The sequence below is a fragment of the Odontesthes bonariensis genome, chromosome 9 (assembly GCF_027942865.1).
Source record: "Odontesthes bonariensis isolate fOdoBon6 chromosome 9, fOdoBon6.hap1, whole genome shotgun sequence".
NCBI classification, from domain to species: domain Eukaryota; kingdom Metazoa; phylum Chordata; class Actinopteri; order Atheriniformes; family Atherinopsidae; genus Odontesthes; species Odontesthes bonariensis.
Window position 1 is genome coordinate 38,223,410 of NC_134514.1, and position 26,930 is coordinate 38,250,339.

At 38.6% G+C, this 26,930-nt stretch overlaps 1 protein-coding gene across 1 annotated transcript; it reads left to right on the plus strand.

The window, feature by feature from the left end:
- The first annotated feature begins 1,018 nt into the window (after positions 1-1,018).
- tbx4 (T-box transcription factor 4) lies at positions 1,019-25,730 on the plus strand. Its single transcript, XM_075474511.1, has 9 exons — positions 1,019-1,101; positions 4,544-4,689; positions 4,996-5,090; positions 11,697-11,816; positions 18,901-19,048; positions 22,943-23,095; positions 23,395-23,483; positions 23,660-23,895; positions 24,004-25,730. The coding sequence occupies exons 2-9, from the start codon at positions 4,546-4,548 to the stop codon at positions 24,684-24,686; spliced, it is 1,668 nt and encodes a 555-aa protein (XP_075330626.1). The 5' UTR covers positions 1,019-1,101; positions 4,544-4,545; the 3' UTR covers positions 24,687-25,730.
- The last annotated feature ends 1,200 nt before the right edge of the window (positions 25,731-26,930 follow it).

The window sequence follows — 26,930 nt, forward strand, 5'->3', positions numbered from 1 at the left end:
CATGGATTAAAAAAATAAATTAAATTAAACTCACAAACTCCGAGTGCAACTGGTCCAAATGAAAAGTATTGTTTTCTGTGTCAGCCACTGGTTTGAGTTGTTACACTGACCCTGCGCCATCTGTGACCAACGCAAACATCTTTTAAAAAGGCTAAACAGTCAAATAACTCACTGAATAACTGAATCTTCTATTGTAGCCTAATTCGGCTGCGTCCTCACACTTTCTTATTGTAACATTTTACTGAAGGGCTATTATTACGTTATTAGTTCACTGAGATGCTTCAGCTGAATTATATTTCACAGCTTTTACATGCAAACGTGTTTCCGGTCAGATAAAGTAGTTTTTCACACGGATTGCAATGTTCTTTAAGTGAAATATTATTATGATGGCAACTTGTATTTCACAGCTTCTAGTTAATTGGCGGTATGATACTGACTATGATAAGTGTTTTGGGGGTAAAGTATGGGTAATCCTCTATGGGATATGAGCGTATTTTACCAATGATGGCAAGTTTTGTTGTTGCAGGCTCCATGTTTTTTATGTAAATCCACAGGCTCATGTTAGCCTTTGGTCAGGTGAATACGGCAGAGATGATGACGCGGTTCACCTTCGTATCGAATAAGCAAACAAACAGTGCATGTTGATAATTAGATGCAAGGTGGTCGACATGAGAAGGGGCGCGTTGATGTAGATGCTGAGGCTGAGTGGAGGCTCCGCTGGCTGGAGACACTCCACCACAGCTCTGGTGTGCGAAACAAGGAGGGCAAATCAGTCCCACTGTTGCTGAGCAGCAATATGTGTGTGTGCAATTTTAAGAAAACATGCCTCTGAGTTCCCCTGTCAGAGCAGAGACTGCACTGCACAGGCGCAGAACGCAGCTTGACTCAGGAGAAGCTCAACGGCAGTAGAGCAAAAGAACACACCGACACGCAGTCACTTCTGAAGGGCAAACTGCCGCCGCCGGAGACCCGCTCCACAACGCATTTCTGGCACCCACGTGCAGCCGCTGCAGGGAGAGGGGACTCCCCGCTGTTTGCAGGCCGAAGACAGAGCAGCGGCGCGCGGGATGGATTTACGCAGATGATAACAGACTGCGTCAGGTAGGCTCCAGCAGACGCGTCTGCGCAGATGATTAGCAGAAGTGTAAATTGATGTTCTGCTGATGGTCGCCTTGCTTTGTTAGTAAAGCGTTCAGTCCCAGGTGCGTGTGGAGGAGCAGCTCCGTGGTCCTGCAGGCAGCTGCGCGCATTCCCCTCAGTGATCCACTCCCTCAGCAGATCGGATCCGGATGATCTGAACTGACAGCAAGAGATGCGCTCACTTTTACTTACTTTACAAGTTTTTAGTTTTGAACCCCTCTTGTTCGTTTTTGTATTGGCTACTATATATATTTTTATTACAACCGAACGTTTATGAGTCTGTTATTAGGCTATTTATATGATTATTATTATCATTTTTAACAATAGCGGGAGTAGGCCTAATAGTGATAAGTTTTACGTAGTTTCACTTAATTATTTTCATTCCTTGAAAATGGTGAATAATTTGGTCGTAGTATGGAATATTGGACGTATAGGTTAATGTATAAAGGACGTGGTTATTTGAAATATAAGTTAAAAAAAATTCTGATGTTATTTAAAATGAACTTTTTAAAACAATATATACTGATTAAGTAGGAGATCATTTTTTATTTGAAATCAGCAGAAAACGCCCCTCTTTGTAAGAAAAACAGACACTGGTCATTGCTCTTTTTCTTTTAGGCAAAGTTTTTAATGTTGTTTTATTCCGTTTATTTTTGCAACTGATCATTAGTGAAACACTGACCAACTGCACAGCTGATCAAGCCAGCGGAGCGTCTATTTTTAATGGCTTTATTCTTGTAGTCGTCACACAAACTGTTTGTCATTTGGACCCCAAACAAAACACAAACTTACGGTTAGGCCTGCAGTTGAGTGCGCACACAAAATGGCGCCGAGCTGAATTGTATTCCATCTGTCTGAGACACTTAACACGACTCATATCTTATTCACAACTAAAATATAATGCCTATTTTTGTGGCCCTCAAGCTTTTGAAATGGGTCCATTCTCTTTGTACAGGGCTCTAATTATGTGAATACATTGGATGACAAACATACACGTGACAAAAGAAAAGCTTGTGTGTTTATAACATTAAATATACATTCATATGTGAAGCAGTAAAAGTTAGGTGTTTCCTGTTTTTTCATTATGGAAGATTTATCCCATAGATTTTTCCAGATTTGCAGAGTATAACATTTGTAACACTTTTTATATGCTGCATGGGCTTTCTGAGGTGCACTATATAGTTTTAAAAGCAGATACCTTTCAAGCAAACATTTCTTTCAGGGCAAACAACAGGCACCAGGAAGCCCAGAGCACATACATTTACATATCCACTTACAACCATAAATTGCTGAATATATAACCTGTTTTTTGTTTTTGTTTATATACTTTTTTTAATGGTTTTACCATCTTTTAATGTGTCATATTATGTAGGAATATATTGGCTGAATAGTTTTCATACTGGTTGTCAGGAGTGACAGAAACAAAAACAGTGTGTTGGCTCACACTCTCAGTTAAACAGGATCAGCGAAAGGCCCAAATTCACACTGTGAAAAAGGCTCCGTGGCTGTTTCTCAGTCGCTCGCTATCTTTATTAGCTTTCACAAATGTCTCCACCAGTTTACACTGGACGCTGCCTCTCCACTTTCATGCTTAAGAGAGTGGTCGGCCTGTGTTTACACTTCGACATTACCAGTGAGCAACACCAGGATTTCACGGGCTCTGAGATGGGAGCAACAGGCTTCACGTTGACATACTTTTAGTAGTTTTTGCAGGATATCAAAGCAACACTGGTGCCTAATCTTAGTGAGAACACTCTAATATTATGGAAGAATGATGATAATAGAAAGTAAGTCTGAAATTCAGCAGCTGAAATGTGATTTGAAAGAAAAATTGTAGCCAGAAAATGTCTTTAAAGAGGAATAAGAATAATGAAAGGTAATTGATCTAAATAACTCCATTATTATAATTATTCCATCTGCAAATTAAACAGCGCTCAAAGTATAGTGTCTGCATGCAGCCTCGAACCGAAAGACACCCTCGGGGGTCTGAGGCGTTCATGAAGCTCACAGCAGCAGCAGGAGGATGCAGACAGATCGGAGGTTATGACGCAGTGTGAAAGACGTGTGCGGGGATCCTGTAGGTGTGACAGAGAGGCATGAAGGGAATGATTACAGCCTCCATTTTTACTGAAATCAGTTTCTCCTGATAATTTTACATTTTTTTATTGACTTTGCTTCCAACCTACAAAAAATCTAATCCTGACACCTTGTTTTTCAGTTAAACCAGGGTTTGCCTTTTGGATCAGGACTACATTTTAACACTGTGCTACAGTACTTCATAAAGTTTTCACAAAACATTCTGCCGCTCAGCTGCACTCATAGCTGCTTTTTTACTACAGTGAGTAGGACTACATAGTGTGTCAGTGTGATTTGCGGTTAATGGTTTGGCCCAAAGTCTCTCACAAATCTGAAACTAAACCTTTGTTTTAAATTTTGACTTACACAAGACAATCATCAGATGCATCAAAACATCCAAAACAAAAAAGGAGTTGGCACAGAGGTTGAAAAAAAAGAGAGGGTCATTTCATTACCTTCAATTGAAAAAAACAAACAAATCTTTGTCCTTTTTACACTTTGGGAGGGAACAGAATATGTAGTTTATACAGTTTTTAACTTTTATTCTTTAACCATGGCCACACTTAAATGAGAAATTAATTTAAAACTATTTATTATTAAATAGCTGAAATCTTCATCTATATATGATTTTTAGTCTTTCTATCTTGCAACATCTGACTATTGAAATTAGAGTATTATGGAAGGAGGACATAAATAGCACAAGTTACTTAAGATGTTTTGTTCATTTTAGCTGTTAATTGCCCAATAATAAAACTCTGTAAATATTACTTTGCTCAAGCTAACATAGTTATTTTCCACCTTGACTGACTTTGCCAGCAATTGGTGTCTAAACACTGTAAACAGTCCAAACAAATGATCTGGTTCTTACTGTGGAAACATATTTACAAAAAAATTAAACTAGATGGGAAAAAGGAAGAGTAACATGTTCTGAAATATTCCAGGTTGCTGATAGGGACACTATACTGACAGAAGAATGCTGATGTAGATAGATAGGGGTACTTACAGTAACAATAACATCATTACATTATCTAAGTGAATGCAGACTGTTTCATTGTTCATACTAGCACTCCTTGCACAAGGAAAATAGCTCTTCAGAGTAAAAGAGCAGGAGCTGAGTGTGAACCTCTGTAAAGCCTATATTCTACATTATTTTAACACAACTTGATGGCAGTAAGGTGGCCAGTGTTTTTTTTTAATGCAGAGTTGACATTCTATCTGAAAAGAGTCACAGCTGTCAGGTTTGCAGCTCAAAGGTCATTTCTTACATTTCACTGAGCTAGCTATTCATTGATAAGTCTGACAGCTGAGTATTTTCCTAATCCCACAGAGATGCTGCAGGAGAAGGCTTCAGCTGTAACAGATGAACATATGAGCCGGGTCCAGGCTGACGGAGAGACGGATCTCCTTGCAGACCAATCGCAACGTGGCCTGTCTCAAGCTCCCACTGATCCCAGCTCCAATGGGCCTGACCAGGTACACAGAAAAGCTATTGGCAGTTGCTCTCTGTGGCTGTTGTTGAAAAAGGGAGACATTATTCTTTACAGACAACCAGATATGTTTATATAGTAGTAGCTTAAACTTGTTGGCAAGGTTTAACCAGTGCTAGAACCAGCAGTCACAAAAGCGAACTTTGAATGAATAAATACACTTCCGTTAGGGAAAAGCTGCTTTCCATCCATAATGCTAATTATTGTGTTTGTGTTTATATGTAAATATTTGAAATTCAGTTGTATTGGCTTTGTGCTGTACAATGATTTTGACACTTTTTTTTAATTTCAGAACATTGAGAACATTAAGGTTGTTCTTCATGAGAGGGAGCTGTGGAAGAGGTTCCATGAAGCCGGCACAGAGATGATCATTACCAAAGCCGGGAGGTAAGAAAAGCTATAAATGCTCTATTTATCAGCAAAAGTTCAGCCGAGGCCTGAAGATTAGCACAATCGCTATAGTATTTGGGTAAGTGTAAATCTATTCAGTTATTTCCAACAGCAAAATGACTAAGGAACATAAGGCATGAGAGGATTATTGCCAGAACTGACAGATAAAAAAAAAAATGAAATTGTTACTTGATTAAATCTATCCTTAAATTAATCATTTTCACCAGATTTTTACCAACATGTCAATCATAACCAAGAAACTTTTGTATGTGCTGTTAGATGTTGTACATGTATGTTACATGTGAAGAGCAAGGAAAATTAAGCTTTTGTGGAAGATTGAAGGGACAATGATAATAAGTAATAGATTCTTTACTATGAAAACTGAACCTTTCCACAGCCATCTGTTCAGACAGTTTATATTAACATAGAGCAGTTTTGTCTTTCAAGCAGAGACAGAAAATTCCTGCCACATCCATAATTGAAACCACAAATGACTGCTTGGCTTGTTGGATTTAATGTGTCCTGAGGATTACATAGCAAAGCCTTTGGACATTAACCAGAGAATGAGAACACTCAAATCGACCTCTGCCTCCCATTCCTCACTGGATTTTTTTTTACCACATGAAAAAAGAAAGAAAAAAACTAAAAGGTCACCACATTTTTTCCTTAATGCTTCATAACCATAAGAGATGAGCTTTCTCTTGTCCAGCTGATAAAGTGGGTTCTGAATCCTTAAAGCCCTTTGAAGGCCTATGCAGTGATGTGCTTGTGAAGCCAAGCTGAGAAACCTGTATTTACCTGCAGCCAGACTGCAGCAGACGGTCACACAAAAATGTCCTGATTCATCAGGAGCATCAGCTCTGAAAGTGAAAGTGATATCACCAGCAAACTGAATTATACAAGCATATTTTAAATATTGCATCATTTGTATGATTGAATGGCTTAGACTCTTAAAAAAATTTAAAAGAGACCAAGTGAAATTCCTAGTAGTTTCACATGAACTTTTTTGTCTAATCCTTGAGAAGTCAGCCAGCCCAATCTCACAAAAAAAGCACAGGAAGTATGTTTTTCTACATATCCAAAACTGTCAAAATAAAGGCCCAGAAATAGTGAGACGGTAACGTTTTTCATTAATATTTAAGCCTAACCATGTGTGTTTTATTTAGAAACTGAACCATTTACTTTTTATTATATATTAAAGAAAAAAAGTACAGATATTTTTTATGAACAACTCAAACCAGAGAGACCCCAAAGTCCTCAAGTGAAAAGTTGTTGGACAATATTGGGTCATATGGGCCTGGTACTTGATTTGCTTTTAGCCAGTCCATTGTGTAACCACCACCTCCGACTTCCTTACAAGTACTTAAGTACTTTGGAACATCTAAAAAGCATCCAATGTCGTATTTTTGATTGCATATAAATAAATGAATAAATAAACAATATTTTTGGATCCTTAAAACGATTTTTTTATATTCAACAGCACCCAAACACAATGCGATTTAATTAATTGTAATATAATCATGATCTAATCAAATCAATCAAATTAGTCCAATTCATACAATGCTAATTCAAAAAGAGTTGCCCAACTAAGGAAACCAACAGATTGCATCGAAACAACTCTTGGATCCAATCTCCTGTCCTGAGCATGAACGAGGCAACTGTGGAATAGCCCAGAAAGTGTCGTAAATCCATACATGTTGAGCTGAGGAACAATTTAGCTGTTTAACTTTCTGACGTGAAACTGTGTTGAAGCACATACATAATCGAGTACTACTGCTGAATCAAATGTATGTACATATACATATATATATATATATATATATATATATATATATATATATATGTATATATACACATATCAGTGCAGAGGTAGCAGGAGAATAGGCACAGATGCAGAACAATAATATCATCACCCAGTGGATCCTATATATTTCCCCTCCAACCTCCAACACAACAATTAAACTAGCTCTGTGTTCTGTCTTCTTCCACGCAGCACCTAGCTGAGTCGTTGTTATGATAAGTGTCGTTGCCCAGGCATAATCCTCCCTCTTCAAAATTCCCAGTGCAGCCCTTCCCTCACTCTCCCTCTTTGTACACAGCCCGTCAGGAAAGCAGCAGTAACAGGTTGATAAGAGGAATCCGGCGCCCACAGTAGGCCTGAGTCTACTGGATTGTAGTGCTTCATCATCCCATACTCCAACCCCCACCCTCAATGTTTCTTTTGATCTTGTTGGGGTACTGAAGATTCCCAAAGAGTAATGGATCAGTGGAAGGCCTACACATGTGGAACTGTTAGGAGAAACAGCTGGCTCTGCACAGAAACACACGCACACACACACACACGCACACACACACACACACACACACACACACACACACATCCTGACACTGATATCGTACACACTCACCAACTGCCATTTCTAATGTTCCCCTGAAACTCACTTACTTAGTCACACCACCAAATGTATATGTCTGTCTATATGTTGTCTGCTTTTAAATATAAGTTAGTTTTTGTATGTATTCATATAACCCTGATTGTTTACATGTTTCATCACGTATATCTAAGGCAGGACTGAATGGACATAGACAATAACATCACAACCTTTTTATTCTAACTCCAAACATTTGTTCAAGGTCCCATGGCATGCTTTTCCATGTTTTATGGCTTATCTGCAGTGTTAGAGCAATGTATTATCGCCTTAAATGTCACCCAAAGCTTTAAAGAAAAAGCTTTTTCTTATGCTGAAGAAACTGATTATATCTAGTAGTCTCAAACTCTTTCCCATGGCAGCTAGAGCATGCTAGAGCAGGAATGAGTGATCCACTAGTCCTTCTCAGAGCACTTATTTAAAAAAAAAAGAAACATGTCCTAAACTAAATGTGTTGTGAGGGCAAGTTCACTTTTCTCTTAGAAGAAGCAAGACAGGTGTGAATAGGTTTTGATTTATAATCATTGTGACAATTCTACAAATAAGAACCAGTATGACGCTGGCTTTGCAGGGAAACTGAACCTCAAGATCAAGACTATTCCAACACTTAAAGGTCACAAGTCTGAGCTGCAAGCAGTGAGTGAAACTGTTTCGAATGTCTGTGTTGTGTTGGCATTTGACGTATTCAATGTTACGCTGATTGAAAAGGCAGCAAAGGTGGCTAGGTTTAAATTAATTTAAACCCAAAACAAGGTATCCATTTGTTGCGTCTACAACCCCTCAGAAACATGGCATTAATTACTGAAGCAATTAACAAACAAACAGGGACCTTCGTCGTGACGGTTCATTGTGCTGCTCACTCTGATATTCGGGATTCCATTCTGGCTCCAACATGTACGTTTGGATCTCATATGTTGTTGTTTGAAAACAGATCATGTTTCCCAAAGCGTTTTGTTGTATAAGTGTTGTCGTAGCTTTCTATTTGGCAACTGGAGTAGTGTGCATTTTCAAGTCACCGTCATTCCCTTCCTCACCCCCTCCACAAAACTGAAGGAATTTCATCAATCAGAGGAGACTTTCATTCTCAGGAGAAGGCTTCACCCAAGAAAAAGCTCTCCCTCATTCTGAACTTCTAACAAAGAAACTTTGAGTTTTGAAGTGTGCAAAGCTAATCTAGAAGTACCCGAGATTAAGAATGACCGGATATGATCATCCACTTTTTGTTTGTCTGAAATGCTTGTTTGTAAAAGAATGAAGCCCATTGCAAGCCACTTGACTAACACTAAGTAAGCACAGAGACATAAACTTTAAAGTTTGGAATAGAATTACTGTATGTGAGTTGACTAAATTTGAACACATTTCCTGTTTCTACCATGGCCAGTTAAATCTCCTATGAGCTCAATGGTAAACTGTTGTAGGGACCTAAATGATCCCATTGTACCAAAGCAACCTTGATTTTTGCTATTTAGCCCATTTTAATGATCAAAACAAAGCACAAAGCATTAACAACAAAAGCTTGTTTGTTGGCTGACCTTGACAGGATGTCAGCAGTGCTTCACTGTTGCTGTAGATGCTCAGTCGCTGGACGATCCACATTTATTTTCCTGTTTAAATGTCTTCTTCAACAAACCAGTGGCTCGGAGTCTCTGTGCTTAAGTTAGAAGTGGCATTGTGCAGATGCGATTTAATTTTGTAGTAATTTTATGGACCCAAAAGACAATTTTTTCGGAGGACATTGTAGGACAAAATCCAAACCTGTTTCTGTTGCTAGGCTTAAAATTTGAATCATTAATTTCCCACTTTTTACCTTTGCAGACTAGGAAGAATATTTGTTATAAAATGGAAACCAACATTTGAAAGATAATTATTGTGGGGTTTTTTCAGTGATTTCTATTTTAAAGGATAACCATGGAGAGTGGCCTGAAATATATAATGAAGAAAATGAATTACATTTGCCGATAACAGTTGTTCAAGGTTAAAGATGAACACCTTTCATTGTTTTCTTTCTCTTCACTCAACCTTTTCTTCAATATAGATGAGTTGTTTATTTTTAATTTTTAATACATTACTTACATTTGACACTACAAACTATGATATAAATATAAATACAGCTTGCGGTCATGTGCAAAACATGTATGTGCATCTGAGGTTTTCTGTGTTTTGATAGTTTGACAGTTAAAAAAAAAATATATGATTAACAACAACTTTGAAATAAAACTATCATAATATCAAAACTAGATTATGACTAAAATGGAGGGTGGCACTTCTGATACAGATTATGTTATTTTTGTGAAACGATGTTAAATTTGTGATCAATCAAATTTCCTACACCCAAATCATTTGGAGTAGGCCTGGTTGTAGGCGGCGCTGGGCACTTTCCTGTTTGCCCCGCCAGCAGCATGGCTTTGCTTACATTTTTTGTTGCTACTGTTTTGAAAACTGAAAAAGAAAATACCGTACATGCTTGCACATCAACTTTTTTGAGCCCATGTTATTCATCAAAATATTTGGATAGAGTAGTAGTCGTAAGTTTTGACACAACTGCTCATTCAAAATGAGTTGGTATTTGTGTCCATTAGCTTAGATATACAATGCATTACCTTAATTTAGGTGGATATTTAAAGGCCTCAGTATCCATTGGGACACACAAATTGTCATTATTCAAGTACAGTATATTACTTGCATTTCATCGGCCTAGCTGGACAGAGTCATTTCCACGATGAAGAGCAAGCATCAGTAGAGCCCCCCATTAGGTAGTTATGACCATACTATACAAATCCGCAGGCCACATGTCTTGACAGGGGCCTCAATCTGCTCTGTTTGTGTGGTGTGAGTGGAGCCAGAGATAAGGTCTGTTTTGAATGTTCCCCTAAGATTAACCTGTCTTTCAGTGAGGATGATAGCAGGACTGATCTGTCCCACGGATTGGATTTGAAGCCAGAGAGAGAGAGATTTGAATTACCTGCCCTCAATCCCCCTCCTCTTACTACATCTGACGTGTGGAAATATTCACAGTAACATGATCAGCACTCCAAGCCTTTGAAGATCAACATTTGCACCAATCAGAACAGTGAGAATAAAGATAGGGGTTTTGATGCTTCCTCAACCTCCTACATAAGCATGCACGGCTGTTATGTGAGTGTCATCCATTGTTTGAACATGTTGCCATGGGCAGTACCCATGGATAAACTCCAGGCCTTTTTCACTGTAACCTTTTAAGAAATGACGAGCCAGCTGTTTAAACTGTTGGTTTTGGGGTGCCATTAAAAACCACTTAGAGCTTTATAAGAGGGCGCACAGCCCTTTGCGAAATTTCCTTTGGCACAGATGGGACTTCAACGTTTTGGGTTTCCCAGAAAAGGTCAGGAAAGGTAGCTCCCTTCATGTGTTTTATAGCCTTGAGTGCTATATTAGCATATCCTGTCCTGAAGCCCTGAAGCCTTCAAAAGATAAAAATGTTTCCATAATTGTTATGGTGTTTTACAAGCATGAGAGGATTTCACTTTGCTCCTAAATAAATGCAGAAAGCGAGAAAATATCTAATCAGGCCAGCAAATGTAACTTATAAGAGAAAGAACAATGGGAAGAAATGCCTGACTAATGTAATTAGTGTTGTTATCTGTGTAGAAGTAGATGTCATCCACTTAATGTTTGGGTAAGGTTTGTTTTCGGTTTCAGAGATGGCAGCTTCTCACCCTACTTGTCTCTCAGCCCATGATCTTTATGGGACCTTGCTCATTCCAATCCCTTAAGAACATCATCAAGCTGCACTCTGCCAACTAATCGGATCTTCACCTACACTATCCTTTAAGATAATGGGCATGTTCTACACACTTTTCTTTTAAACATCCTTGGGGATCCTCTTGTAAAAAGACAATACATAGCACAATGTATGTTTTCATCAGCAATCGATATTCATTGCAAATGGAAAGGAATTTATTTTTTATGATGTCAACATACAAGTTTAGATAATATTCTGTCGATAGCTCTGACTTTTAAAATATAAACCTTAATTCACTGCACTGTAAAAAAGCTGCTTGAATGCAAGGACAGATAGGTGACTGTATTAAGGCCAAATAAGATGAAAGCATTTGTGTAGAGGTCATTTTTTTGGGAAATATTTTAAATACAAATAGGATAATGTCTGACTGTTTATGTCTGCATCATTCAACAGGAGAATGTTTCCAAGCTACAAGGTCAAAGTGACTGGGATGAACCCCAAGACCAAATACATCCTTCTTATTGATATTGTCCCAGCTGACGACCACCGTTACAAATTCTGTGATAACAAATGGTAAGTTTTATAAGGATATAAACTACAATAATCTGATTTGAATAGATTTTATTAACTTTTAAAAAAACAAAAATTTCTCTGAATACTAATAATTTGGGTTTGTGAGCGCTGTGCAAAATGTAATTAAAAACTGAGCAAAATTATTTGCAAATCTCATAAATAAACCGATATTTTAGTCACAATAGAACATACATACACAGAAAAAACAGTGAATTTTGAAAGTGTGACTTTCTACTGTTTCATTAAAGTATTATTAATATGATTAAAAATAAAATCAAATATTTTCATCTTGACTTTGACAATGGCAACACAGTGAAAGAATGTTGGATCAGGACCATGTTTACCACTGTGTCACATCCATTCTTCTTTTAACAAAAGCCTGTAAACATCAGGGAACTGAAACCACTTTTTTGACCATTGGGAAAGGATTGTTGTCTAAATCTTGTCTGAATGTAGCTGCTCAGTCCTGGACCCCCTTTGTAGTATTTTGTGTTTCATGATGCGCAAAATGTTTTAAAGGGACACTCCACCCATTTGCATTAGGCTTTGCATTGTTAGAAACCCAGTCATACTTTTGAATGGTCATGCAACACTCTCTCATTTCCCCCTGAGACGGGAGAAATCCGTATTCACCTCTTTACACTTCCTCCTACAATGACGCAAAAATCGTCATTTTGCGTCATTGTAGGAGGAAGAGTAAGAGGGGTGGATTTCTGTTGAGACTACAAGCGCTAGTTCCCACCCTTCAACACCGCCCATAGGGGGGTTGGACCTAATGCGCTAACAGACCTATCACAGATCAGTGCCAGTGCTTTTGAGAGCTGCAGCAAACATGGTCGAAGGTACCGAATACTCAGACGGATGCAATACGGAGGACTGGGATTTAGAAGAAGATATGGCTCGAGCTGGGGCGAATTGGTGGTGCCTGTGCTCTAACTGTGCGCCAATGGACACAGAACAAGAGTCTGTCTGCTGCCGAGAATTCCAGCGGTGGCAATTTCTTCTGGACGAAATCGGAGGATGGCATGGACGTGTGTGTTGTTGATCACCCGAGTTTCGCACCCCATATGGATAGTGGCGTCCTGGAGACCTACTTTAGAATACCTAAAGTCAACTGGAAACGACAGCCAAAGCCTACAGGGCCAAATGGACGTCTTTCTGTAAAGTAAGTGTGTTTTCTTTGTTTCTATGTCAAGGAGTACTCTTGCTAACACGCTAACGTGGCATGTTCATTGCACAAATAGCTTGCAGTTATGCAAGCTACTGTGGCACGCTAGGCTCAAATGCCATCACTCACTTTGTGATCAATGTTTTGTCTAGACAATTTCATCTAACAGCCTACCGGCACCTTCTTGAGTGGGTCCTGCAAGGAGAGAGATTGGGCAGAGGGCGTCGTTTCGTGCAGGCTATCCGCCAGAACTACCCAGCTCCAGACGGCCAGTACTGCGGGCACCAAGAAGTGGAGCTCAGCAGGAGCTATAGTTTCCTTGTTTTATATTCATTCAACAGTTGTATTGTTTGTATAGTTATTTAATTAAATGGTTAAAATGTACGTTGTTGTGGTTCTTTCTTAGTACTGTTGCTCCAAGTGTATTCGAGTTATTGAACGACTAACATTTCAGAACTGGAACAATATAGCTACTGTTACCTCAGATGACAAAACGACAGAATTGTGATCATAGCCTACCTATAATTACTATAAATTATGAAGCATTACAAGTATACATTGCATTATAAGTTTGTTGCAAATCAGTTACCTCCTTCCAAGTTTATGATGCTATTCTAAACTTTGTTGAAGGCAGACAGGAGAGAAGGAGTGACATTTTGTTTTTTAATTCACAAAATAAGAATTGTCATGAACATAAAGACACACAAACAACATTATCCACACTATAAAAAAAGAGGTATTGACCCTGTGATTGAGTATACAGTAAGGTGCTCGATGGAAGTGCAAACAGGTAAGGCAGTGCAAGGATAAGGTCAAAAGACCATATAAGACATAAAGACATTTAGGACATATAAGACATGGTAATATTACAAAATGTATCACGAGGAATGGGTTAAGGTACAGCTGACGTCTGGCGCTGTCTGGGATTCAATGTTTTCTGATGATGAGGACAACTCTGCAGCAGACGTCGACGTCGTTTTAGTCTGAAATGTCATACGTTCAATAACGTTAAAAACATTTGAATAACGTCAGACTAACACAGTAAAACAAGGTGGATTTACATCGCTAATAACGAACGTATTTAGATCTACATAGCAAAGTGTCTAACGTAACATTGCTAACTTTGCTGACGAGTGGAGTTAGCGAGGCAGACACACTAGAACAGCAAGCGACCAAAACATACAAGATATTTACTTTGTAAACAGCCAAATCATATGAGATGTGCTGCTTTACAGCAGACGACTATATCAGTGTGTGTTCTCAGTAGCCGCTAGAGTCGAGTTAGAAAAAAAGCCTTACCTCCAGGCAAATGCGTTTAGCATTGCTAGCAGTTCCAGAAGTTCCTGGCTTTTTGCACAAGTCCAACTCTTTGGGTAATCTATGAAAACTTACTCCGTGTATTTTCCTTGTGCTGGCTGAACATCCCGGTACCATGCAAGTGCACACCATTTCGAAACACAAACGAGGAGTAATTCACTAATGATTTCGCAAACTCTTCACTAGAAATTGTGTGACATGATTTCCAGGTAGCGTAGTCGGGTGGAGCTACTCTCAGGGGAGTGGCCTGCGGATCTTGAGCATTGCAATGCACTATGGGTATTGTTGTCTTAGATCCACAAGCACAAAAAAGTCATTTTCTGCCTTTTCTCGATCAAGAAGGCACCAAATTAGAAATGTATGCTACTATTCTACTACATATGTGGCCCACTTTCAATACATATTCATGTCTCCACTGGTGGAATGTTCCTTTAAATTGGTGAAAGGTCCCTGGCAGGGAGCAAGTACACCCCCTGGACACTACTATGAAGCCATGCTATCATAATAGATGCAGTATGTGGTTTAGCATTGTCTTGCTGAAATATTCAAGGCCTTCCCTAAAAAAAGACATTGTCTGGAGGGGAGCATATGTTTCTATGAAACCTCTATATATCTTTCAGCATTGATAGTGCCTTTCCCGATATGCAAGCTGACATCTATAAAAGCACCCACATGCTATCAGAGATGCAGGCTTTTGAACTAAATGCTAATAACTAGACGGTCACTCTTGTTTTTAGTCTGGATGATGTGGCATCCATGATTTCCAAAAAGAATTCAAATTTTTGATTGTCCTGACCACACAACAGTTTTCCCCTTTACCTCAGTCTATGCGTTATGAGACAATTTGGCATTCTTTTGCTCTTTGGGTCCTCATACAGTTGTGGGAAATCATGCAATTGCGTAAAACCAAACTTCCATCTGAGCCCTGCACATGCGCAGTTATACATGTGAATTTGTTGTCATGCTTTGGAGGCTGCCAAGACATCTCCAGAATCTGCAAAAAAATCATTAGACAATGTAAGGTAATGTTGCAGGATCTAACAATGAGATTGTATGCTTTTATATACTATGAGTGAAGCAGATAGTTTTAAAGTTGACAAACTTTTCTAGAGTTGCTTTAAATTAGCTTTGCCTCCAGATAATATGGCAAGAGTTACTGGATCATGTTCACAAATGGCTTCTTTGCATGAAAGAGCTTTAAGCTGCATTTGTGGATGGCATGGTGAACTGTATTTACACACAATCATTTCTGGAAGTGAATATGAGCCAATGCAGTGATTTCCATAACAGAAGCATGCCTGTTTTCATTGAAGTGATGCCTGAGGGACCAAAGATCACAGGCTTTCAATACTCAATTTTAGCCATGTCCCTTAGACGCCAGATGCTTGGAATTTTTTTTATATTACATACTATAGATGATGGCATATTTGAAATCTTTGCAGTTTTATGTCAACAGACATTGTGAAATTGTTCCACAATTTGTAGACATATATATATTTTTTTATATATAGATTGTTGAACCTGTGTCCATTTTTATTTCTGACAGACTCTGCCTCTCTAAGGTGCTATTTTATGGCTATGTTACTGACTCTGGGCCAATGTACCTAAAATAGTTGTTTTTCCAGTTGTTCACGTTTAGTACAAGTTACTTTTCTAACCTTTTGTTAACTCCATCTTAATCTTCTCCTTAAGAGGAGTTGCTGCCATCAATGTCTGACTTTCAACATTTGATGTCTTTTATGTACTATTGTGAATGGAATTTTTGTTTATGACATTTGCAAATTATTACATTCTGTTTTTTTTTTGTTTGTTTTTACAGTCTTCCATCCTTTTTGGAACTGGGTTGTAATTAGAGAGGACAATTCTGGTAATACGTGTGCCACAATACCCATTTTTACCTGGTATTAATAAGCAATTTGTGTCCAGATACAATATGTTATCCATGGGTCTTTGCTTATCTTGACTATGGCAGCAATTTGATCTGATATTATTATGAAAGTAATTTTGTTGGGCTTGGCTTATTGGTAAAAAAAAATATGCGCATTCAATTCAATTCAATTCATTTTTATTTATATAGCGCCAAATACAACAAATGTCATCTCAAGGCACTTAGATAGTAAGTCCAATTCAAGCCAATTGGAATTCAATTAATCAATAATAATCATAATTCATAAAATAATCCAATTCGTTCATATAGAGCCAATTCAAAAACAATTTCCTAGCTAAGAAAACCAACAGATTGCACTGAAAACTTTTTTCTTTTTCGGTCCAATCTCCCGGCCTGAGCGTGCCTGAGGCGACTGTGGAGAGAAACGACTCCCTTTTAACAGGAAGAAACCTCTGGCAGAACCAGACTCAGGAAGGGTGGCCATCTGCCTCCACCAGCTGGGGTTTGAGAAGACAGAAAGGGGGGGGGGGGGGGGAGGAGGGGGGCAGGGGGCTACCGCGACGGCGGCACTGTAATTCCAGGTATCAATCCTGAATTTCCTTTATCACTGGTTGAGATATAATCAAAAGGAAAACCCTTTTGTCACCAAATGTGGTGTGCCTGATCTGATCACAACCATATCTGAATGCACTCAGACCACATCTATAATTTGCTTTGACATTGGTTTCCCCCTATCCAGCTTATGTTTTCTGGGAGCAGGACAGATTCAAATTCCAGTTGGCTCATGTTGCTTTTCAATCTCCATTGTGAGAAAAGAACAGTAACACTAGAGAACTAAACAAAATGCTTTATAAAAAAAAAGCACTGAACTTTAACATGGAACTTAAATTGTTGTTTATTCCAGTGTCAGATCAGCATTAAAACAAAAAAAATCCCGAAACAAAACAATCTTTCTGTAACAAGGTTGTTTTTGTGCTTAAATTTAACTAAATCTTTAACATGAGATTGTTCCAGGTTAGTATAGATACACAATCTCAGGAGAAGTTCAGGTTGAAGAACTTTTGTACATGTCAAGGAGGACATTTGAAAATATCTGAGGATACTGTCTTTACATACAAGGTTGAATCAGCAATAGAGCCCCCTGTGTCCCATGTTCACTACATGTCAGTTTTTTGGTAAAAATCTTTTACTCCTACACCCCAGCTGGTTAATTAATCCCTGGCCATGGCTACAGTTTGCATATCCACTACACGACATCTACAACACTACACAGACGAAAACCATGTCATATTGTACTTTTGATGAAACACAGAAATTGAGTGTCACTATATGTACTTACCACTTTGGTCATACCTTGACTGGGTAAACCATGTGCTCTTAATATGAACACTCCTCAGAGTAACATTGTTTTTTCTAATTCCCAAGGATAAATGGCATTTAATAAAAATCTCAGAATTCCATATTTAATCCTAAGAAAAAAAAACAATGGGAAACACCTGCCTGCTAAAATCAAAGTAGCCTTGACCGTCTTAATTTTTCCAAAACAGGGAGCATGTTTTACAAAAAAAAGGAGAGTAAAGAATCTAAAGACCAACTAATTTTACCATTCCGGAGACCAGCTTTGTATGATATTACTGAAAAACAAAAAGTACACTGTTAAGTGGACTTTTTAGTGAGTTAGTTTTTTATTTTATTTTCTTCTAGTTTTTCCTACCAAATCTATGTAGTCTTTGGGGTTCTCTTATTGTATAACATATACACTGCCATTTCTGCACTGGCAAATTTCTTCTTGCAAAGTCATAGATTGTTAACCCTAACCAGAATTTTGAAATCATCTTTGCAGTATGTTTCTGGGCCATTTAGTTTGCCCAGATACTGGTGATATGAGGGGAAAACTCACGCTGTCACTGGTTCTTCACATCGGTTTGATATATAAGGGTCCTTAAGTGTGACTGCAGATCATCTATGATAACTGCTGTTTTCTAAGTGGGGGCTGTAGCTCAGGTAGAAGAGCAGTTGCATACCAATCGGAAGGTCAGTGATTAGACTCCCGGCTTCCACATGTCGAAGTGTCCTTGGGCAAGACACTGAACCCGACGTTGTCTACTGATGCATCCATTGGTGTATGAATGTGTGTGAATGCGTAGAAGAAAGCAGTGTATGTAGATACCACTGTCTATATGCACAAAGATGTGCTGTGTGAGTGGGTTAATATGGCATGTAGTGTTAAAGCGCGCGAGTGGTCAGTCTGGACTAGATCAGCGCTATACAAGTCCAGTGCATTTACTATTGTGTAGGGCACTGGCATAAATGCTTGAGAATGCTCCATACTTGACCCTGATCTTGACCCTGATCTGATGAAATTGCAGCCCTCATCTATGGATAGAACATAAGTGTTGGCATTAGGACTGAAAGGTTTTTGTAAGAAATAACTGATCTCTGCTTTATTACTTCTAATCTAATGTCACTGTCTGCCGTTGGTGGGTTCTTCAACAACACCTTGGAGAAGCAGTGTTATAGCAGAGACTTTCAGTATAAAGGATTGAATACTGTGGGTCTGGAGAGCAATGGTTTCCAGCTTTGTATTGATAAACGAGGCAGGTACATATTCTAACAAATGGAACACCCCATGTTACATAGATTGTCGCGTTTGCAATTTCTGTCCACATCTCAATTTGATTTTTTTACTTCTCTCTCAATCTGTGTTTTAGGATGGTGGCTGGTAAAGCTGAGCCAGCTATGCCAGGCAGACTCTATGTACATCCAGATTCCCCTGCTACAGGAGCTCATTGGATGAGACAACTGATATCATTTCAGAAGCTGAAGCTAACAAACAATCATCTGGACCCTTTTGGGCATGTAAGTTCCAACAAAGAATATTGTCGTAAATTCCGGACTATAGAGCGCACCTGAATATAAGCCGTGCCCTCTAATTTTAAAAAGAGAATCCATTTTGTACTTGTATAGGCAGCACCAGATTATAAACCACCGGTGTTCACATTGTAATATGAAATATTTACACGGAAAGATGTTACACGTGAGGAGTTTTAAACTTTTAATTAAATGCGTATGGTAACATCTACAAATACATACTGCAAATGCGCACAAATACATAAAAAATAAATACGTAACAAATACGTAAATGCTTTTTTTTCGAACAGTGCCTGTAGCACCGATGGTTTTAACTTAAATACCTATCGGTAACGCACAAATACGTGGCTTAAATGTTTTTTTTTTAACAGTGCCTGTATCACGGCTGGTAAAAAGACATTGATTGCCTTTAATTTAAAAATTGCATCATATGCATTTCTTCGTTTGTTTTACATGTTGAGGGTGAGTACAAATGGCCCATTTACAATAATTTAGTAGTGTAAGTGTGTTTGATTTATTATTATTGACCACTGTGAACTATTCGTTAATTTTATTGGTCTAATGTTATGAGGCAAAATGTTTTTGGCTGCATGAAAAAAAAGAAAAGAACATAATAGCCGCACTGTATTATAAGCCGCGGTGCTCAAAGCCTGGGAAAAAAGTAGCGGCTTATAGTCCGGAATTTACGGTAGTTGGGTTTTTAGCATTCAGAGGATGGGATGGCTGGTTAAAATGAGTTGCTAAGTCCATATATACTGTATGTTTAGAATTAGTCCAGGGACTATTATTAATTTTGTAAATAACTGAAAAGAAAACATTTTTGCGATATTATTTAAGAAATACTAAAAGCAATCTGAATAGGTCCCAATATCAAATCCATGGAGTTTAAAAAACAAAACAAAACACAACATAAAGAAATTGAAAAAAGTGCAAATGAACTCTTTTTTTAATTAACAAACAATTAATGAATATCAGCTACCTTCCTTGTATTATACAGTTCACAAACCAGTCTGCCAACTAATATACAATACAAGTACAGCAAATAACAAAGTATCTTCTGTTGTCTTAACATGTTTGTATTAAAAGTCAAGAAAAACTCAATTCATAAACCAAGGCACTTTGTGTATTTCTGTTCTGCATGTCTGGAATATACTTCCAACACCCCAATATACTGCTAAAACATCATGACTAGTGGGGACTGTTGTAACAAACATCTCAATCAATATTACAAATATCAGAGAGAGAAAGAATTATCTGTGAAACATTCAACTGATGTGATTTATCTGAGCTCTGATCTAAGGATGGTGGGAAGTGGAGGAGTGTGCAAAAGAGAGAGAATGGAGGGAAACAGATGAGACAGAGGTTGCAAAGGGAGGTGAAGAGTTTGACTGTGGCAGTGCTCCCCAGGGGAACTCTGGGATAGCTTGTCTGAAGCCATCCCATCAATGGGCACGCTCATTAGGTTCATAACCTCCCAGATCAGTGGCGGAGCCTGCTGTCAGATTGAGTCGAGTGCCTGGCCAGTGATAAGGGCGAGTAATGAGAACACAGCAAGTTAGAGGCCAAGCAGGGGCCAGATGACGCCCAGATCAGGAGGTGTGTGGCCTCTCATATTGAAGCAAAGGAAATCTCATTCATTGCTCATGATGCACATTGCAGAATGTGTAAAAATGACGAACATAATCATAGTTATCACTCCTCTTCTCCACTTAGATAGACATTTTGTGTTCACATAGAGAATTCCTGATATGTCATTACAAATGAAAATCTGTTACCTAATTAGTTTATTTCATCGGTATTCTGCATCTAAATGTTAGAAATGGTAGTGTCGAGGCAACCCAGTGACTCAGTGGTTCGGGCGCATTCTACAAAAATACATCAAGACGTGTTAGTTCTCAATTTAAATTACTTGGATCTTGCACCAAAGAATTAGATTTCTATGTTATAATGCTCTATTATAATGCTTTTATAATGCTCTATGTTATAATGTAGTACATTTCTATTTCCAAAGGTATATATATAAGTGTTTTCTCCTTAATGTTGCATGTAAACCTACACCAACTGGTGTCCTGTCATGACAAAGGCCCTGTTCAGCATCAACAGCATGGACTCTGCATTTAACTGCTGGGAAACAGATGTTAGTAACCTGGTACAGATTTGCTACTGTTTTCCAAGGAGAATGCACTTTTGAATAGAGCTGATTTGTTTCAAAATGTGGTAGTTTAATCTCAAAGACCAGAGTCATGAATACATGTCATTGACCCTGTGAATAAAGATCCATTATCACCATTCAGCGAGTATTCCAAAGAACGTTTTATCACTTGGGAAATACAGCCCTTCGCTAATTACATCCACTACAACTGTTTGAGTTTGCGTCCCATTTCAGACCTTAAACAGACATTCGATATAGCTCATTTACAATGTTGGTGATTTCAACATTTCTCTAACCTTTACTATGGAGTAGTTGCCATGCAAAGAAAGAAAGAATTATAAATGTTCACATTGGTTGTAATGTCCAGATTTAATGTCAATTCTAAAACACTTAAAACATTTTAAAATCTCAGGCACAAAAAGTTATAACGTGCATGTTTTTACATCAGTGGAAATGAAAGCAAATACTATCTTTAGCTCTTTGCTAATGTGAGGAAGACTGTCCTCCTCACTTCTTATGGACAGTCATCCAAGAATCTCCAGTATCTCTCTCAGACAGCAGAGCAGACAAAGGTCAGCACAAAGCCTTTGGTGATCCAGCCAATAGCTTATCTCTGTCTCCAGCCTGCCTCAGCAACAGAAGCATGTGAGCAAGAGGCTGCTCGGTGTTCAACCTGAGCCTAGCAGCCCATGGCCTATTCAACCTTTGCCTCTCTTTTGGGAGCCCTCTTTAGGAGGAGACTTCTCAGGAGAGTGTTGGGGGAGTGGGGAGGGGCCAGGGGGTAGAGCTTGATGTTTATTGTTGCTGACAGAGCTGGACTAGTGATGACCCTGCCCCACTGTCGCTAACGCCTCGCTGGGCACAGTGCTGGGCTGAGTGATGTTAGTGAGCTGACCTGCAGCCACCCAACAACCTAAACACTATGCACATTCCACACATGCCACCTACTATACTGATACATAAAACTCAGATTTCACATCAAGTGTGATGGAGATTATTGATGTACAGAAAGTGTTATTCCAACAACTTTACAGTTGAAAGGTTCAGCTTAATTTTGGTACTCAGAAGTGGATGTATGGTTCTCTGACAGGTTTGGTCTATCATGCATGTTATCTCCCTGTGCTCAAATAGATAAATCCCATAATCAAGCTTTTTGATGATTATGTTGTTGAACAGCATAGGAACCATGGAAGTGGCCCTTTCCATGGCAGACGTTTTCAGTGTGAATAAAAAAAACAACAGACAGGAACAGTCCATCTAAGTGTTTGAGCGCCATGCTGTTACGCAACCTGGCTAAACTCACATGGAAGTCGATCATTCTTATTATTGATTTTATCTCTGCTTCATTACAAGTTAATACTCATTACTAAATACAGATGCTTTTTTGTAAAGGTCCATTAAAGAATGCCTTTTTCCAACAACTGAATGTACAAGGGAAACGAGGGAGCTTCTCACAGCCTCAAAAATATTAGATGAAGGTGAGAAAGGTTTATAGACATCTGTTGGCAGTTGGTTCTCTTTATTTATTGACAATGCAGGACAAACTGCAAAGGTCAGTTGAGGAGATATGGTGTTTAACACATGCTTACTTTGCAAACACCCATCCATCTATTTTCTATACCCAAAAAACAAATGTTAAAATTAATAAATCAATGAATAAAACATACAATTCGTATGTCCTATCCCATGATGGCTGTACTTAATAAGATACCCTCTCTTTTCTTTCCTAGATCATCCTAAACTCCATGCACAAGTACCAGCCCAGGCTTCATATAGTAAAAGCTGATGAAAACAACGCCTTTGGATCCAAGAACACTGCCTACTGTACTCATGTCTTTCATGAGACCACCTTCATTTCTGTAACCTCATATCAAAACCACAAGGTATATGAACCACATCTATAGTGTTTACTCCAGATAAGAAAAAAGTGGACATTCCCGCACTCCTTACTATTCTGAGTAGCCTGTCCAAAGGTATATCATGTTTGTCTCATTTAGAAAGCTGAGAGGGTGTAATGTATATTTAGTCATTAAAATGTAAATAGGAGTGCTTCGATGGTACAGGAGTTCCTCCTGCCCATGACAGAAAATGCTGTTGGTTGGAAACAGTTGCCTAAAACATAGATTGATTATAGATTTATTCCCATCACTCCAAGTGCTTCAATGAAATATCTTCTCCTTAGATAACTCAGCTGAAGATAGAAAACAATCCCTTTGCTAAAGGATTCCGAGGCAGCGAAGAAGGAGACCTGCGTGTTTCAAGACTACAGGGGTATGTTAATGCAAAAAAATAATCAAACAAAACAAGAAACCAAAAGTAAAACTAATCTATTTAGTATACTGAAACTCTCGTTGAGATGTCTTTGAGTTGAATTATAAAAAATCTACTCAAGAATTCTACTTCACCTCCTTGTCTGTTTCTGTTCTGTTGCTGCTACTCATGCATAGGAAAGAATATCCAGTCATTTCAAAGAACCTGGTTCGCCAGAGGATCATTTCCTCACACAGTCACCTCGCAGGGAAACTTCGAGCAGGGGTTTTCACGGGGCACCCTCAAGTCCTTTCCTCCTATCAGTATGAGACTGGGGTTCCCTTGTCTAACTCAGAATCCCAAGATCCCATGTCGAACCACTTCCCTCAGAGCAGAGACCCCAGCCTTATGTATCACTGCTTCAAACACAGAGGTATGTTCTTATTTTTTTTTTGAAGATCATATAAATCCCACACAATATGACACAGAAGTATTATTTTCTTTAAATGAAAACTTTGCAGTTGATTATATCACTCTGCAGATAATACCAGACACTTGGAGCTTGGATGTAAGCGGCCATATCTGGAATCATCATCTGTGGTGTCAGATGAGCATTACTTTCATTCACCTCCATCGTACGAGTCGCCCCTACTGTCTCATCCATACTGCACTGAGGCGATCACTTCCAGAGAAGCTTGTATGTACAGTAGTATGGAGGCAGAGTCTGGATCTGGGGCAGTGGACACTGATGATCTGACTAACTCTACTTCAGTTAATTGCAACATGTGGGCGACAGTGCAGCCCTTTCCTCGTTACAGCGTTGATGGCGTTCCCTACCAGCCCTTCACCGCTCACTTCACCAACTCTACCCCCGTCACCCCCATGGTACCACATTCCACATCGTCAATTGTGTCACGACCACAGGCTGACTTGGGGGTCTACAACTCGGCAACGGTCCAGAGAGGTCTGTCCATCATACCACCGTCAACCTCCTCTTCATGTGGCTCTTCGGCTGTCCCTGGCTCCAGACATAGGTTAGATCATCCATCTCTGTACAACAAGAGGCCGGGGTCACCGCTTCGGCCGGAGAGACATTTCTCAGCCTATTCTACACAAGGCACTATATCCATCAGAGATTCATCCTATCAGTACCAAGTGGGGCTTGGTAGTACAGGGAGTCACTGGACTGATAGCGAATGTGGGAGAGTTTTCTCCAATGTATGAGTCTGAAATTATTCAAGATTCCCATGAGGACTTTGGATGCCAATCAATGCTAATGAAGTACACCCATAGTCACTGCCAAATTGCACCCCAAATCCTTCCACAGCTGTGAATTCTTACTGAATCAGTGCTCCATGCAATATTTGTGCAGTGAACAGTTGCTGGCCTCACCATCACTTATGTTGATAAGCATAAGTGATCATATACAGTAAGGTGGTTTTCTCATACTCAAATGCTAATTGTAGCTTTAAGCTGCACTTGAAGAATGTCAGAATGAACAATGAGCTAGCAGGCACAAGAAGAGTTGCACTTTCCCAGTGTTCTGTAAAACCTATGCAGTTAGTGTCAGTATGCTAACCTGAAATAAAAGCAGGAGGACAAAGAAAAGTTCAAACAGGAAAATGATCAGTTCCAGCACTTTGAAATTTATACAGTACGATTTAGACACATAACAACTTATTCAGGGAAGTCAGCAGTCAAGGCTACCATTACCACAGCAGTTCAGTTCACCTGTCAATACTCTCTGAATTCCCCTTTAATGGCACCATGTTTCTTTTCTGAAAGCTAATTCATGTGTTGAGTCTTGCTGTTATAATTAATATAGCAGCTCAGTCTTACAATGAAACTCACAAGGTGTACTTGTCCACTGACAGTGAAGTCCAAAGATAAAAAGTTGCTGGATAAAATTAAGTTGGATGGGACTTAAACTCAAAACTAAAAAAAAATGATTGAGTCTTTATCGTGGAACTGCCACATTTTGTAGAGTGGACGGTGAGAGACTGTGCTGAGTATAGCATCTCAGAGGCTTTTGGAGGTAATCTGTTTTTGCATAATCCTGTTGTGTCCAAGCTTGACGCTCCATTGCGGGGGTGAAAGTTTAAGTGCCTTGATGCCAAACATACATTAAGCCAGTTTCATGATCATTGACTGACTAAAGTGAACACATTTGGTTGGTTGGTATTTCCAGCAGCAGAATGGTATATACAATATTGACAAAAAATAAAACTGATGAATAAATAAAGATAAAAAAAGAATGGCCTTGTTTCTGGAAATGTTGTGGCTGGGTGGTTAGAAAGATCAAACCTTTGTTGATTTGGGCTTATTAAGGACTTTGTTGAGAATAAGAAACATGTACAATAAAACCAGTCTTGAAAAGGCTTTCATGTTGAAAATTTGTAATGACTTGTTAAGTTATCAAAGACAAATAATTCACAATGTGCCAACATTAGATACATTTTGATATACAGGGAGATTGATCATACAGAACATATATATAACTGTCACAAATTCTAATTTCTTCTTTTTAGCTCTCCAAGAATACTCACCTTAGTTTTTCTTCAGTGTGTCACTTAAATCAAGTATAAGACATATGACAAAAACTGCCCATCATTACAGTTCAAATATATGTTGGTCTAATGGGGAAAGCAACACTCATTTTGAGGAAACATTGTGTTATAAGTAAAAGTCTGAGCCACACTACTGTTTGGGTGTCACAGCTTAGCACCAACTCTAAACAGAACAGTGACAACAAAGAATTCTCAGGATGAAATGAAAGAAATGACAGAAGTGTTGTCAAGCCATGACGAGGTACAGAAAAGAGAGCTGCACACTTTCAAATGACAAAATCTCTGACGGACAGCAAACATAAAACAACTTGAAGGACAGTGGGGGTGAGGAGATTAGGAGTTTGATATCAGGAGAAAGTAGAGTTGGAATTTGAATTGAGAAAGGGACTATTTGTCACATGTGCTGGTTAACCCCACAATTAATCATTTAAACATCGTCCCTTTTTGCTTTTAAATTCAAGATTTTTGAAAATATAAAGATTTCTGCACACATGATCAATAAAGAAACATGATTAAAATTACAATTTTTGTCTAACAAGTCAATGAAATGAAATTAACTTGGATTAAATTCAGTTTGATCATATTCTGGCTATGAGAACTGTTCCCTTCCATTAAAGTGTAATGAATGAATGCTTTTTTTTTTTAACATGTTATAACAAAAATAGAACAAAACCAGAAAAGTAAAGAAAAACAAACCAAACAAACAATAGTCCTAATAACCTAATATGCTCAAAAAGGAGTAGGAAGAAGCACAATCTTATTTAATCTTATCTAATTATTTGCAGAAACCGTATTCTTGTACCACTTTTAAAATTGGATCGTGCTTGGACATTCTTTAGCCCATTCAACAGCTTCACTCCACAAACCGAGATGCTAAAACTTGAAGTTGTACGAACACAGA